Below are 14,456 nucleotides of genomic sequence, written 5' to 3' on the forward strand. Positions count from 1 at the left end.
CTCCACAGTCAATTAAAAGCATTCGACCAGTGCAGTTATCTGTCAGATATTCTAATACCAACAAAATTAATATACGCTTCTATTTTATTCTTGTTATTCAATAAACAATAAATCTCCATCTACCGAAATTACCCCCTCACATGAATAGCGACATACCTAATTAAATGATGGCAACTTCCGTAAATTACGTATTAATTAGGTCTCAAATTATTTTGGTTTTCACTCCCGCTCTTTCGACTATTTGCTGCCCATACTTTCCCCCAAATTTCAACTCTTCTTCTCCCATTTACCAAAACCCTAGCAAAACGAAATGTCGAATTTTCGACGAGAAATACAAATTGATGTGAGTATTTGAAGTTGCACAGCTGATACTGGTATTCTAGGATACTTTGGGGCGTAATTCGTTCACTCTATTTTTACTTGTAAGTCTGTATGCTTTTCCTCTTTTTTGGTTATTTATTTATTTTATGAAGTTGTTTTTATGTATTTTGAACTGGTTTTATGCGTATTGTGAGGGGAGTTTCGTTTTGTTGGGCATGCGATTGAATTGGAGGATTTTTGTTTGAGTTGAAATGCTGAATATGTATTGATTTTAGGTTGCAATTTCTCTTTGGGAGACTGTTCAGGTGCTTATTTGTGTGATGGAAGGTGGAGAGGTTGTGGTGAATGGTGGGACTTCGAATGGGTATGTATGTGGTGTTGCATGTGGAAATGGGTTGGGACAAGTGTGTAACGGGAACGGGCTGAAGCAGCTGTATAGCGAGAATGTGTCGGGAGGAACTAGTGTTTCGGAAGACATGAATGGAAATTTAGCTGAGGTGGTGTTGGAGGATTGGGAGAATTATTGGGAAGATGTAAGTGATCGGTTAATGATTTCGCGGATGGTTAGTGATTCTGTTATCAAGGGAATGGTGACTGCTGTGGAGCAAGATTGTGCGGAACAAATTGCTGCAAAGGAACTTGAATTGGCCACTTTGAAGGAGATAATGCAGTCCCTTGAGGTGGGTCCAGATGAATGTGAGGATGTAAGATTGCCAATTGCTCAGAAAGAATATGATATTGGGAAATCTGGTTCAACCAGTGCCTGCAAGACACTGGAAGATATGAGGGGGGAATTGAATGCCTTAAGGAATCTGGCGAGAGAGCAGTTCAAGAAGGTTAAAAAGGAGATTGACTGTGCTGCTACAGGATCTAATTCGTTCAAGAAGGCCAGTTCGGGATCTGAGTTGGTGGGGTTAGGTGGAATATTGCACGAGAAGCATTCAGAAAGCTGGGTTGATGTGAATAAGACACTGCAATGCCTAAATACAACGTTTGATGGTGTATGCAAAAAGGTGGATGATATATTGATCCGCTCCAATATCTCATTTTGTGAATCTCAGCAAGGCGATAAGTTGTTAACAGAAGTTGAGAATGTAGTTACACAAACATTGTTTAGGAGTCCCCGAGAGGAGTTTGAAGAGAAATTGGAAAAAGATTATAAACTTTGTGGAATACAAGACATGAAATGGCTCGAAAAGTTCAATGACGTAGCTTCTTTAGGGACCAAGTTGGAAGCAATCCAGAAGTCACTCTCCATGCCTGAATCAGAGCTAGTTTCTCATGGATCTAATGATTTGGACAATTTTCACCCTAAGGCTTTCGGCAATCATGTGACTCGGCCAACCTCACTTTATGGAGAAAATGGGACAGTGGATGAACCAAACGTCCATGTTGCAGAGAGTTATGATTTTCAGCAGCTGAAACACATGTCTAAGGAAGAATTGGTGACATATTTTTCCAATATTATTACTAAAATTAAGAGAGACAACGAGTCAGATCTACACCAGTTGACTGATAAATATTACATTCTGAAGCGGGAATACCTAAAAATGAAGGGGTCTTTCGTGGCACACATGAAATATGAAGAATTTGATGCGCTAAGGAAAAAGATTGTTCAAGTTAGTTCCAAATTGGAGAACTTCCTCTCAGAAAATGAAAGATTCCCTGCATTAACCAACAGTATTCAAAGTTGGGAAAATATGAAGCATAAACTAGGGAGTCTTCTATCTGAAAATAATCACTTGAGAAATTGTCTCAGTGACAAGGAAAATGAGGTGAAGTGTCTAAAAGAGCAAGTATCAAGTGCTGGTTCAGAAATCTTGCAGCATTCTTTAGCTGAGCAAAACTTTCTAAAGCTTGTGGAAAGCCTCCAATCCACTTTAGAAGAATCATGTATAAAAACTTCAATCAGTGAAGAAATATATAAATCTGTTCTCAGGGAGCAGATTGCACAGACCAGATTCAGTTCTGAAGATTTGGGGATGGAGTTGCTGATAACTCAAGAAATTTCTGATATCATTCTCAGGGAAGCTGCTATTTCTGCTGAAACTGCAAACAAATATGGATTTGAAGATTCAGATATTGAGTCATTGATAATGCAAGGGTATGCCTCGTTCGTATTCACAGAGATTACTAGGGATGTAGTGCAGCAGCTGGACAACTTGCACCAGAAAGCTCTTATCAATGAAGAAAAAGTAACTTGTTTGGAAAGAAAATCTATTGAAAAGGAAAATGAGTTAAGGCTGGAGGTTGAGGAGAAGGATAAATTAAAGCAGGAGATACACGATCTGAAATTTGCAATGGAACATAAAGAGAGGTTAGCAATGGATTTGTCTGTTTCATTGTCAAAAGAGAGAGAGCAGTTTGAGCTAGCTTCTAAAGACCTTATTGCTTTAAGAGAACATGCTAGTCGGGAACAGACATTGGTTACTGAACATCTACAGAAGATTGAAGTATGTAAATTGGAAATGAATAAGCTTGACCAAAAGCTTGCTCAAACAGAAGCAGTGTTAACCAAAGTTGACAGGGAGAGAAGTGCAGCATTTACTCTTATCCAAGAATTGAATGATAAGTTATCATTAAGTGAAGCTAGAGAGCAGACAATAAAAAAGGAAATGGAAATGGCTGCCAATAGATTCTCAAAACTCTTTGCTGAATTTGAGTGGTCAGTGTCAGGGGCAATAAAAAGCACTAGCTCAAGGTACTTTTGCACAACCTTGTGTTTGAGTGTGATCTCAATCTGTCTATGAGTTTCGGTGCACTTGGAAGTCTGCTCTTTTTGTTTACTTTTTCCTGTCCCCAAAGCTATTGCTGATTTTGGCATGTCATAAGTTTTTCGATTTTATTCAGTATTTTGGGTAGGAATTTCTATGTGAAAGCAAAGTCACTCCGTGTCTTGTTTTTTTTAAAATGATTTACAATCTCGATTGTTCATTTGCTTCTGTGGTCTTTAATATGAAATGCCAGGCTGGAAGATGCCAGTTCTCATTTGAAAGCTATTACTGGGATGGCTAATGAGCTTAGAAGATCAGAGCTGATGTACAAACAGAAGCTGGAGAGGGGAAGTACTGATCTCAAAATGGCTGAGTCTGAGGTAATCACATATGCTAAACTTTTACTTTGGCATGCCAAAATCACATATTGTGAATTTGCTACTTATTTGCTTTGTACTGTTATTGGAATTATCAAATCACGCGCTTGTTTGAATTTGAGAAATCCTCTTAGGCTTCTGACCATCTTTTTTATTGAATACACTTCCCTGTTTCAGGTTGATCTCTTGGGGGATGAGGTTGATGCTTTGTTGAGATTACTTGAAAAAATCTATATTGCGCTTGATCATTACTCTCCAGTTTTAAAACATTACCCTGGGGTAAGTCAAATAAATCCTTTTCTTTTTTCCATATAACTATTTCCATTTCTGTTCATATGCTTTTTGTATAACTTCTCGAATAGTCATTGGAAAAAAAATGATTAGTAGTTCGTGTCCATATCAGATGTACCGGCTATGAAGGATTACTCATATTTTAATATCACCCAGTTGCCTTTTTGTCATATAAATACGCCCAACCTGTGTTGAAATGTTTGGTTGCTGTTGCCTAATGACATATCTACTTACAGTATTTAAATTTGATACGGTTTAATTGCAGGTCATTGAGATCCTTGAGCTGGTCAAGAGAGAATTAAGTGGAGAATCTACTATACTGTCGTGATATGCTCCATATCAAGGTAAGAAGGGCCTTTAACCTATAGACAGTTTCTATGATCTTGAACAAATTATTGCTCATCATTGGCCATACTCAAAACACGGAGCTAGTTTTGATTTAAGTTGATGAAAATGAAATAGCATAACTGTTAATAACACTAGTAAGAGTTTTTATGTAACCAGATTCAAGTATATGGTTCTGCTTCTTTGAAACTTGATTAAAGAAAGCTGCATTCTCCAAAACTCGAAATTTTTGCTAATGGATGAAAAATTTAATGTGTGTTTTCTTTGGAACAAACAAATGCAGATCTCCTTCCTGTAGAGAGTGACAATCTGAGCTGGTACAATGTACATTTACTGGGTAGTTGTAGCAGAAGTGGGCCTTATCATAGACCCGTAGATAAGGCATGAGCCTTTTTTTGTAGCGGGCAAACAAGGAACGTCAAGAACCTGAGAGAGATTTCTGGTTTGCCTCTAGTTAAGTTTAGTCTTTTTCATCAACTTATGCCGTCTTGTACATGATAGTACCATGTAAATCTTTTGGCCGTTTAGTTCAATTTATTGGACCAGGCTCACTTATATATGTTTCATTTCCTTTCTACGAATTTGGTGGCCATTGAAATATTTTGTAAACGTGATTAAATAAATAAAACCAGAAAAGAGCTCTTATATAGTTACCAAACGCCCACGCAACTCAATGATAAAATGTGATTAATTGTAATAATTCATTGTATTTATTTAAGTGTTAATTTATTTTACAATCGGACTTTTGTTTAAGAGGTTTTAACGTATGCTATAATGTCAGCTACATGCGTATAAATGGATTGCAAAACATCTTAATATTATTGTTCTGTGAATTTCTACCTAAAATTTCTTACTTTTGGCAGTTTGATTGTTGTCACGCAAATAACTGCATCACAACTTATACTACAATAAAGTAAGAAGATTACTTTATTACTGATTTTGTTTTTGATGACAATGGAATATGAATTTATAACCACAAACATCAAATGTTTTTAAAATATAAATGGGCCCTTTTTGGGGCCTATGCAACAGCTGAATTGCAATGCATCTGATGCCCCTAAAAAATAAAAATCCTTTTTCACTTTAATATTATTACTTGAAAAACCCTAATAAGTAAAACTTCTCAACTGAAATCTCTACTGTGTGTCATCTCATTTTGATCCAGCAATTTCTAAACCAGTAGTTAAGGTTTAGGATATTGCCAGAAATGCCTCCGAAAGCAGCTAAATCAAAGGAAGCCCCAGCTGAGAGGCCGATTCTAGGACGTTTTTCTTCTCACCTGAAGATTGGAATCGTATGTTTTTCCATTAAAACCTGATTTAAGAAGTTGGTTAATTGTTCAATGATGAAGCTTTTAGTCGTATTAAGATTGGAGTGATAGCTCAATACTTATCATGCAGTTTATGCTAATTGAATTGCTTGCTCATGCGAACCTTTTTTACCGAAGGAATTCTTGCTGAACTTTTTCGGTACGGCTAGCTTCGCATTACCGGGAAAAAGCTTAAATTTTAGTACTAATGATTGATGAATGGGTGCTAAATATGTGATGACGAATTAAGTTGTTTAGCTCGATTCATATCTAGTGTAGAAACATTTGGTGGTATGTGCATAAGTTAGTTTTTTCGCTTTGAAAGTGTAATCATTTTGAGATTTATCGACTGCAATGTCTTTTCAGGTCGGGTTGCCAAATGTAGGGAAATCGACCCTATTCAATACCCTCACCAAGTTGTCTATACCAGCTGAAAACTTTCCTTTCTGCACTATTGAGCCCAATGAGGCTCGAGTGAACATTCCTGACGAGAGATTTGACTGGCTATGCCAACTCTTCAAGCCGAAGAGCGAGGTTCTATCTGCATTATGGATTTCTGTTACTGTTTTAGCTGGGATTATGCAGCTCCATGATTCATTAATGCTAGCTTTAATCTATGTGATGCAGGTATCAGCTTTCCTAGAAATTCATGATATTGCCGGACTTGTTCGTGGTGCTCATGAAGGACAAGGACTGGGGAACAACTTCTTATCGCATATCCGTGCTGTTGATGGAATTTTTCATGTATTACGTAAGCTGATATCTTTGGACATTTCCTTTGTCAAATGCCCTTTAAAAATGTGATGCAAGATTGTAGTATTTGTTTCACACTCTGAGAAGAATGTGTAGTTTCTATCAGTATAATTTACATGTCCTATGGTGCCTTCTTTTCTTTTAGATTTTCCCTTTACATGCAAGGGTATGGGGTGATTCTTAATTTTTACTTTGTTAATTTTTTTTTATATGAGGAGCTTGAGCTCTCCATCAATATTTAGTTTGTTTTAAGTCTCTGTAGTTATGATTCACATTGGTCCAATCATGTCACTTAGAGCATCTTACCTGTATCATGAAAAAGGACAGTCGTCTTTTCTTCCAATAACTTTTTATTTGGTATTATTTGAATGTACTGTCTCAATGGAGCTTTGTGCTTTAGGTGCGTTCGAGGATCCTGATATTATCCATGTTGATGACTTAGTGGATCCTGTAAGGGATCTAGAGACAATATCTGCCGAATTACGTCTGAAGGTAGGCTTGGTTTATTTCTTTGTCTTTTGCCCTAGAGACCTAGACAGCTATTATCCACTCCTTATTGGCTAGTGAATTATGTTGAAGCTTGATCTTGTAGTTGGTTTAGGGTCTTTAGACTCTTTAGATGTTGTCAATTACTATTTCTTAATGAGTTTTACTGGTTTTGAAAGTTGAAGTTTTGTGTGATGCTAGGATATTGAATTCATGGAGAGGCGAATTGAAGATCTTGAGAAGAGCATGAAGAGGAGCAATGACAAGCAGCTGAAAATTGAGCACGAGTTGTGCCTGCGGGTTTGTACTAATAATTGCAAATAAAAGTGAATAGTCACACACCAATGATGGTTTGCTAGCTATTAGCCAAAAATGAAAATAAAAACTATTCTTCACGGTGTTCACACACAGCTAACCAAAATTAGTGATATTATTTATAACCATTGAAGAGCAAAGTGATTATCCTTTATGCCCAGCTAAACGAAATAGTGATTGAGCAATGATAATCATTATTGTATGACTTGGTTCAATTTAGTAGTATCACCATCAGTAAGGGTGTTGTACTAAATCTTGAATTTTTGTCTCCACAAGATCAAGGCAAGTTTGGACGAGGGAAAAGATGTCCGCCTGGTGGACTGGAAAGCTGTTGAAGTTGAGATACTGAATACTTTTCAGTTGCTCACTGCAAAGCCTGTTGTTTACTTGGTGAGTAAATAATACTAATATATATCGTAGAAGGTGTCTGCGCTTTTGAATTTTAGTTACCATTATCTCTCATGTTGAATGCATAATCAATTTCAGTTTTTTGTTTGAGTGCCATATTCTTTCCCCCGAGACTGTTCGATTGGTTACTTAATTTGGTAGCTAAACTTTTGCTTGCAGTTAAATGAGTAAGCAACCAACATTTTTCATGCTTGTAATTATTTGTACTTTCCTCAATAGGTGAACATGAGTGAAAAAGATTATCAAAGGAAAAAGAACAAGTTTCTCCCAAAGATTCATGCTTGGTATGTATCATCCACGAACAATTCTCTAATCCTTTGTTGGCTTTGATATAGACGGACACATACATTTCTTTTCCCTGCTTACATATGCTCTTCCCCTGCCACACTTTGCTCTTCCCCTGCCACACTTTGCTCTTTTTCTGTTGTCTGATGAGTTCCATATTATCATGTAGGGTGCAAGAGCATGGTGGTGAAACCATGATCCCTTTCAGCTGTGCTCTTGAGAGGAATCTTGCTGATTTATCCCCCGATGAAGCTGCTAAATATTGTGAGGAGAACAAGGTTCAAAGGTAGAACAATGATTTTTCATCTCAAATATATTGGGGAATTCAACCCACATTAAAATTCAGATCCCTCTAACCCAAATTTTTTTCTTATGTCATAAATAATTTCCTTAAGTGATAGAGCATTTCCTTCTTTATTAGTAGTTATCAACTAATAACTATTGATAATTTAAGATGCCCATCCTTATATATACGATTCTTTTGAATGCAAATAACAGTCATTGCATTCATGGCCATCTGTGCATGTTATGTAATATGCGCTGACAGTTGGCACCGAATGTGGTAGTAGTAAAGTAATGATTTAGCATTCAACTGTTAGAATACCTAAGAAATTCTTTGTTCAGGGAGTGATGATTAAGTTTGAATAATCCATAATTAACTTCCTGACTGGATACTGGATATTGTTTTTAGTATTTAATTGGGTTGTATGGTGAAGATTGATAAGGCTGAATTTGAAATTATTTTCTTATATTACAGTGCTCTTCCAAAGATCATAAAGACTGGATTCGCAGCCATTAATCTTATTTACTTTTTCACTGCCGGACCAGATGAGGTATTTTATATTTTTTTAAAAATTGTCAACGTACTTTATTTTCCGCCTCCATAAAGTTACTAGAAAGTAACATTGTTCTTATAAACCCTGTTTTTCTATTAGCTTTATTTAGTGTATGTTGTGACTTTGGAGTTAATTACAAAAGCATATCATTCTCTCAGATTTTGAAGTAATGTAAAAAATACAATAGTTAACCTATCATAATTACTCCAATAGAAGTTGAAGTTTGTGCTAGCTAGCCATGTTTGCCTCCGTGATGCACTTAGAAGCTCTTCAGATTATGTATTCCGTTTATTGTTCTTCAGCTCTGACAATATTTTCAATGTGTCCAACTGCTCTCTTGCAGGTAAAGTGCTGGCAAATCCGTCGTCAGACTAAAGCTCCTCAAGCTGCAGGAGCAATTCATACTGATTTTGAACGAGGTTTCATATGTGCTGAGGTAGTTTTCCCTCTTTATTTTTTACTTTTTGTTTGGCTCTATTGTTTGTGATAGTTATCAGATACTATTAGGGAGTGTCTGTAATGTTCATGAAAGAAAATATTGCTGAATCCTGTCTTGTGTTTTAGGTTATGAAATTTGAAGATCTTAAGGAACTTGGAAGTGAATCGGCAGTGAAGGTAGAATAATTAATTATGTGGTCTATGGTCACTCCTTTCGGTGCCATTATTCTAGAAATTTATGCTACTTGTCTCTTGTGCAGGCTTCTGGGAAGTACAGGCAGGAAGGGAAGACGTATGTTGTCCAGGACGGGGACATTATTTTTTTCAAGTTCAATGTCTCCGGTGGTGGGAAGAAGTGAGGTTTTCCATCCCTTTTTTCATTACCAATTATAGAGTATGAGAAATGAATACTACTACTATAATTGTAAGTTATAATCTGCTTTGGGTGGTTCATGAGCATTGTACAAATTTCGTGATCTTGATTAGAAGTACAGAATATCACTCTGTTGTACTAGTTTTGCTTCTCGATCCCCAATTGATATCTTTTGTGATTGCCTATATATATTTCCAGTCGTAAATGGTTGGATGATTGAAATCTGATACAACTTTCGAGGTTGGTGTCACTGTACCGTTGATAATTAGTAGTCGAAACCCAAACATCAAATTGCTCCTTACTCTAAGTTGTTTCGAATGAGTAGCCCGAGCAAATGAAGACATCATTGGAGCACACCGTCATGTTGCTGTGGTTCAGCTCAGTAGAAATATAACAAGATGTTAAGATGCAACAGTGATGAAATCCATTTGTTCTAACAGTTGATGCACCTAACTTCCTATCTCTAATTGAATTGGCTATCTATCGACATCGAAATGTTCTTTTGTCAAAAAGCACGAGTTTGTGGTCGCCTTCACTTCTCCACTCGCTTTCTTTTCAGCATAAACCAATATCAAGATTCTGTTTTTTTTGCTTTATATGATTCTCATCTTATCCTAATCCTATCTGCTGTTGTCTTAGACTCTTAGCTCATGTCCAATGGTCAAGTTTGTTTGGTTTTTCTTTCCATTTGTTAATAAATCGTTCAATTTTTTAGTTTAGTTTTGTACTCCTTGTGTACTACTACTAAGATTTATTAAACCCATAAGGTCATAAGCAGGGACGGAACTAGATATTGAAATAAGCCGGTGCTGAAATTTCACTATAAATACACCAAAGTGCGCGATGCCTCATATTGTTCATTTACGATTACTTTGACTCGTTTGTAATAGTATTAAAAATATAGTAAAAAAGAAAAATATTAGACAAATGTGTGTTCTTCTATATAAGTAATTTTATAAATAGGAGTAATTAATGAGTAGAATGTGAAATTTATTTATTAAAATTAATGAAAAATAGTAAATGAATATGACCAAAAATAAAATATGAGATGAATAATTGCTTAAAAAATACTAATCAATAATGTTATTATACAAATAAAAATAATAAAATTACAAAATATTAATAAATAAATGGATTCATATAATACTGTTCTGATATAAATAAAAATTATAAAATTTTAAATTGTACAGATTGATATTAAAACATTTTTCAAAAGAACAAATATTAGTAATATATTCCTAAACACACAAAACAAGAAATAGGATTTAAATGCTGTCTGTTACCGAGATCATAATTTATATGACTCGTCTATCTACTCCTATTTATTCAACACCCTGTTTCTCTTCCCTCTCTTCTTTATTTCTTCATTATCTTCTCTCTCAAGCTATTCTATCTCTGTAAACACTACATCCGATTCTAAGAGGACGGCACCGGCCAAGCCCCCGCTGCAACGGTGGCTTGGCCTATTCTATCTCCGTCCCTGGTCATAAGGTCATGCGATTATTGAGACAGCGACGATCCAACTGTACACATGCAAGTAATCAGTTAAGGATGTCCTCTACCTTTGTTACGTCATACGGGTCACATTGATACACACGTCCAAATAAGTAACAGTAATAATTGTAATTTATGTCCCAAATTTTGTACATCTTTTTTGTTAAGTAAATTAAATCACTAGAGGTGATTCTTTAATTGTCAGTTTTTAATTATTACTACTAGAAAGTCTAATTCCCGAGTTATGTCTCAATTACTCAACCACTTCATTGACTCTGGACTCAATCGCTTAAAAAAGGATAACCAAAATCGGTGTTCACCAAGTCAGTATATCTTTTTGCAATTTAAAATCCCACACTATCATATTCATAACTAAAAACAATCAAATTCATCTTCGAATTTTTGCAATTATGATAAATATAAATAGTAAATAATTCATTTTTCTTAAGCAGTAAATATATGATTATAAACAAGGGAGGCCAAAATAACATGGCACCATATTCTGAATGGTTAAGCAGTGAAAGTTTCATGACACAGTCAAACACTAATGAAAACCTAATTACATCCATCCATGGCTTCTCTCAGTCAACCATGCCAGAGGAAGAAAAAAAAGAAGAAAATAAGCATAGACTAACAACCAAGATTCTCTTGTTTTCACTCTAACATACGAGTATCAGCTTCAACAACGAGTTTGCAAGATTCATCATCAACACTTTCTACTGCCTCAACTTCTGCAGCAGATTTATCTTCTACAATAGAATCATTCACATTACTCGCATCACTCATCTTAATCCTTTCATCTCCACTTTGTGAACTCTCTTCCTCTCTAGTTTGTTGTACAGTTTCAAATCCACCACCAACGTCACCTTCGACACCTTCCCCAACCTCAGGCTCAGACCTATCTTGTTCATCATTCTCCCCCGTTGAGTGCGTATTGCTCTCTCCCTCATTTCCAGACTCATTCTCAACAACTTCCTCATCTACTCGGCCTCCTCGCCTTTCTAGCAATAACAACCTCCGCCTCATATCCCCCAACTCCCCCTCCATCAAGAACAGCCTCTCCTTGAGATTCAAGTTCTCTTCCTCCAGTTGTGCAATGTGAGTATCCTGATCATCAACCCGATTTTCCAATATATTGTGATACTCCATCCCACCAGCATTGCCACTATTCGGATTGTAGATCATCTCAAACCTACTCAAATCATGATCCAATCTCCTCTCAACCTCAACATGCTCCTCCACGTCGCTCTCACTTGAGCCCCCCTCATCTTCCTCCCCATCTTCATGCCCGAGAGATCTCAGCCTGATCAACCCCTTCATCGAGCCATAACCATCCACCCCCCACTCTTCCTTAGCCATGTTCCCCAAAACCTCAGTGGAAGGGGACAAGATTGGGGTTGGCAACACAGAGGGGGTCACCGGAAATGGAGAAACCACCGGCGCTATCCCCCCGCTTTTCTTCGCTCTAATCAGAAAGGAAGTGGTATTCCTAGGTGCATATGGGGCAGACCTCTCACCATTACCACCTACATTCATATTTATATTCATGTTCTTGTTAAACTTCTTTTTAGGGAAAGTTTTCCTTGCCCTCAATCGATTCTGATGCTGCAGCTCATTCAATGTTGGAGGGTTGTAGTTCCTAAAATTCAAATTCGCACCACCGCCACTGCCACTGATACCACCGGAGCCAACTACTTGCTGCTGGCGCTGCTCCATCCTCGGTTTATTTACCCTTTTGCCCTTCCAATTGTTCCTGGGACCTAACGAATTATTGAAGGCCACACGCGGAGGTTTCATGGTGTCGGAGCTCAAATTAGGGTTTTGAAACTGCTGCTGCGGTCCCCACATTCCGTAGCTCCGATTCATCGGAGCCATCAGAGGCTGAAAATTAACAGAATAAGCTCGTTTTGAAACTACTGGATAAAATGCCAAGGGTTTATTCTGGTTGAATTTGTTTACCTGCGGATTCATTTGGCTCGAATTCATCAGACTCGGATTCATATTCATCAGCTGCTGCTGCTGGTTCATCATTGATCCTTGGTCGTTCATTTCAGTCGAGATCGATTCAACTTTTCTCACAAAATTACTGGTAAATTGAGAAGAGATAATGAAAAATCTAATCAGAATCTACAATCTCGATCGAATTAATAGATCTGTTACAGAAGTCGTGCAATCCCCACAAAAAAAAGAACTAAGAAGAAAAAAAATGGAAAATTGGAAACCCTAGAACAGAGGAATAACAACAGCTTGAAGATTTTTCAGAGATTTTTGTGTCTGTGCGAATTGAGATTCAATAACAAATTTCGTAGGCACGATTGTTCGATTAAACGTATTCCACACACATCAATCTCGAACAATTATCTGTTATCTCCCTATAGATTTCAACCCTCACGTTTTTTAATTTTGGGAATTTTGTGCAGGTATATATAGAGGTTTGGGAATTCAACCAACGGCTAAAGATCTATCTGGTTGAATTTACCCAACGGCTTTGATTTACTTGGAGGATAATGAGTCGGTTTAGTATCCTTCTCAAATTCAAAATTAATTAATCAACTAAATAAATTTTTTGTTTTAGAAAAATAAGTACGTATAAAATTTAAACATGTGTAATCATTAGAGGTGGGTAGGTACGGTATACCTTACCGAAACCACCTTATCGTAAATACGGTATGTGAAAAAGTCATACCTTTACCTTATCAAAGTTTTCGGTATACCTTATTTTTGGTATGACGAATTTCCATACCGATACGGCGATACCGTACCTCATTTTCGGTATACCGTACCGAAGTTTGGTATACTTTACTTTTTCGGTATACCTGACTTTTCAACATCAATTAAAATAGAAAATTAGAGTATTTAGAATATTATTTATATTTTATAATTTTAAAAATAAATTAAATATAATTTATTCATAAATATATTTATATTTCACGATAGATTTTATAACTTAAAAATATATAAAATATATTTTATATATAATTGTGTTTATAATTTTGTGGCATATACCTTAGTTTACGGTATATACCTTAATTTACGGTATATGCCGAATTTCAGTATGTAGCGGTATACCGCGGTATTTGAAAATTCATACCGTTACCTTACCAGAATCTTTCAGTAAGGTATCATACCGTACCGAAAGTTACAGTATACCGAAAATTCGGTATTTTTGATAAATTTTCGGTACGATAAGGCCGGTATTTCGGTATTTTTTCCCAGCCCTAGTAATCATTCTACTATTTCAATCAACGGATTAACAAATAAGCACGTATTATGTATACTAGACACTAGTGAATAAGCTTTATACGGTCTTCCCAAATATTGAACCAAAGAAAATAAAATTCACCACAATTAATTTTGGAGTTGAATAAAACCCGACTTTAATCATGTAGTATATGAATATCAAATAAGATCCCACCACACCGGCTTCCAAATTGCATTACAAAAAGGAATGGTTATATTCAAAGAAAAATTCATACATATATCCATCAATTTCGTCCAAACAAACATAAAAAATAAAAAATAAAATCGATCACTACTGTCGACTTGAGATCAATAATTTTCTTTATTTTATTTACATATAAAATGAGTGATAAATTCATATTGACGCTGTTTATAGATGACAATTTTATTGATTTCATAAGATAGGGGACAAACGGATTCTATGAGATTTGCAAATAAATTATGGGCCTATACTTTTTCAAAAATGGCCCG

The 14,456-nt window shown here is 36.2% G+C and overlaps 3 protein-coding genes across 5 annotated transcripts; 2 read left to right on the forward strand and 1 right to left on the reverse strand.

Moving 5' to 3' along the window:
* Positions 1 to 216: 216 nt before the first annotated feature.
* LOC125197413 (WPP domain-associated protein-like) lies at positions 217 to 4,629 on the forward strand. Of its 3 annotated transcripts, none has more exons than XM_089056322.1 (6): positions 217 to 422; positions 618 to 3,022; positions 3,289 to 3,415; positions 3,590 to 3,691; positions 3,969 to 4,047; positions 4,332 to 4,629. In XM_089056322.1, exons 2-5 carry the CDS (start codon positions 642 to 644, stop codon positions 4,029 to 4,031), a joined length of 2,673 nt encoding a protein of 890 aa, XP_088912448.1. In that variant the 5' UTR covers positions 217 to 422; positions 618 to 641; the 3' UTR covers positions 4,032 to 4,047; positions 4,332 to 4,629. The 3 variants fall into 3 exon arrangements, with proteins under 3 accessions (XP_088912448.1, XP_088912447.1, XP_088912446.1); XM_089056321.1 differs by having other exon boundaries at positions 627 to 3,022; XM_089056320.1 differs by having other exon boundaries at positions 218 to 422; positions 597 to 3,022.
* Positions 4,630 to 5,135: 506 nt separating this feature from the next.
* Positions 5,136 to 9,440, forward strand: LOC125192505 (obg-like ATPase 1). The gene is made up of 12 exons (XM_048090100.2): positions 5,136 to 5,342; positions 5,724 to 5,891; positions 5,985 to 6,108; positions 6,511 to 6,602; positions 6,798 to 6,896; positions 7,188 to 7,301; positions 7,539 to 7,603; positions 7,774 to 7,890; positions 8,362 to 8,437; positions 8,784 to 8,876; positions 9,005 to 9,055; positions 9,139 to 9,440. The coding sequence occupies exons 1-12, from the start codon at positions 5,256 to 5,258 to the stop codon at positions 9,235 to 9,237; spliced, it is 1,185 nt and encodes a 394-aa protein (XP_047946057.1). The 5' UTR covers positions 5,136 to 5,255; the 3' UTR covers positions 9,238 to 9,440.
* A 1,790-nt stretch (positions 9,441 to 11,230) lies between these two features.
* On the reverse strand, positions 11,231 to 13,138 carry LOC125195922 (uncharacterized). The gene is made up of 2 exons (XM_048094209.2): positions 12,705 to 13,138; positions 11,231 to 12,626 (listed from the first exon to the last, which is right to left on the reverse strand). Exons 1-2 carry the CDS (start codon positions 12,792 to 12,794, stop codon positions 11,400 to 11,402), a joined length of 1,317 nt encoding a protein of 438 aa, XP_047950166.1. The 5' UTR covers positions 12,795 to 13,138; the 3' UTR covers positions 11,231 to 11,399.
* Between the last annotated feature and the right edge of the window lie 1,318 nt (positions 13,139 to 14,456).

Source organism: Salvia hispanica, chromosome 4, assembly GCF_029641045.1.
Source record: "Salvia hispanica isolate PSC_SH4W2 chromosome 4, Shi_PSC_v1, whole genome shotgun sequence".
In the NCBI taxonomy this organism is placed as follows: domain Eukaryota; kingdom Viridiplantae; phylum Streptophyta; class Magnoliopsida; order Lamiales; family Lamiaceae; genus Salvia; species Salvia hispanica.

Bases quoted from the DNA above. Each gene is read 5' to 3' on its own strand.
- LOC125197413 (XM_089056322.1), top strand. From the start codon at position 642: ATGGAAGGTGGAGAGGTTGTGGTGAATGGTGGGACTTCGAATGGGTAT. The intron at 3,023-3,288 runs GTACTTTTGCAC...ATGAAATGCCAG, and splicing joins ATAAAAAGCACTAGCTCAAG to GCTGGAAGATGCCAGTTCTC. The intron at 3,416-3,589 runs GTAATCACATAT...TCCCTGTTTCAG, and splicing joins TCAAAATGGCTGAGTCTGAG to GTTGATCTCTTGGGGGATGA.
- LOC125192505 (XM_048090100.2), top strand. From the start codon at position 5,256: ATGCCTCCGAAAGCAGCTAAATCAAAGGAAGCCCCAGCTGAGAGGCCG. The intron at 5,343-5,723 runs GTATGTTTTTCC...ATGTCTTTTCAG, and splicing joins CTCACCTGAAGATTGGAATC to GTCGGGTTGCCAAATGTAGG. The intron at 9,056-9,138 runs GTAGAATAATTA...TCTCTTGTGCAG, and splicing joins GAAGTGAATCGGCAGTGAAG to GCTTCTGGGAAGTACAGGCA.
- LOC125195922 (XM_048094209.2), bottom strand. From the start codon at position 12,794: ATGAACGACCAAGGATCAATGATGAACCAGCAGCAGCAGCTGATGAAT. The intron at 12,627-12,704 runs GTAAACAAATTC...GTTAATTTTCAG, and splicing joins CGAGCCAAATGAATCCGCAG to CCTCTGATGGCTCCGATGAA.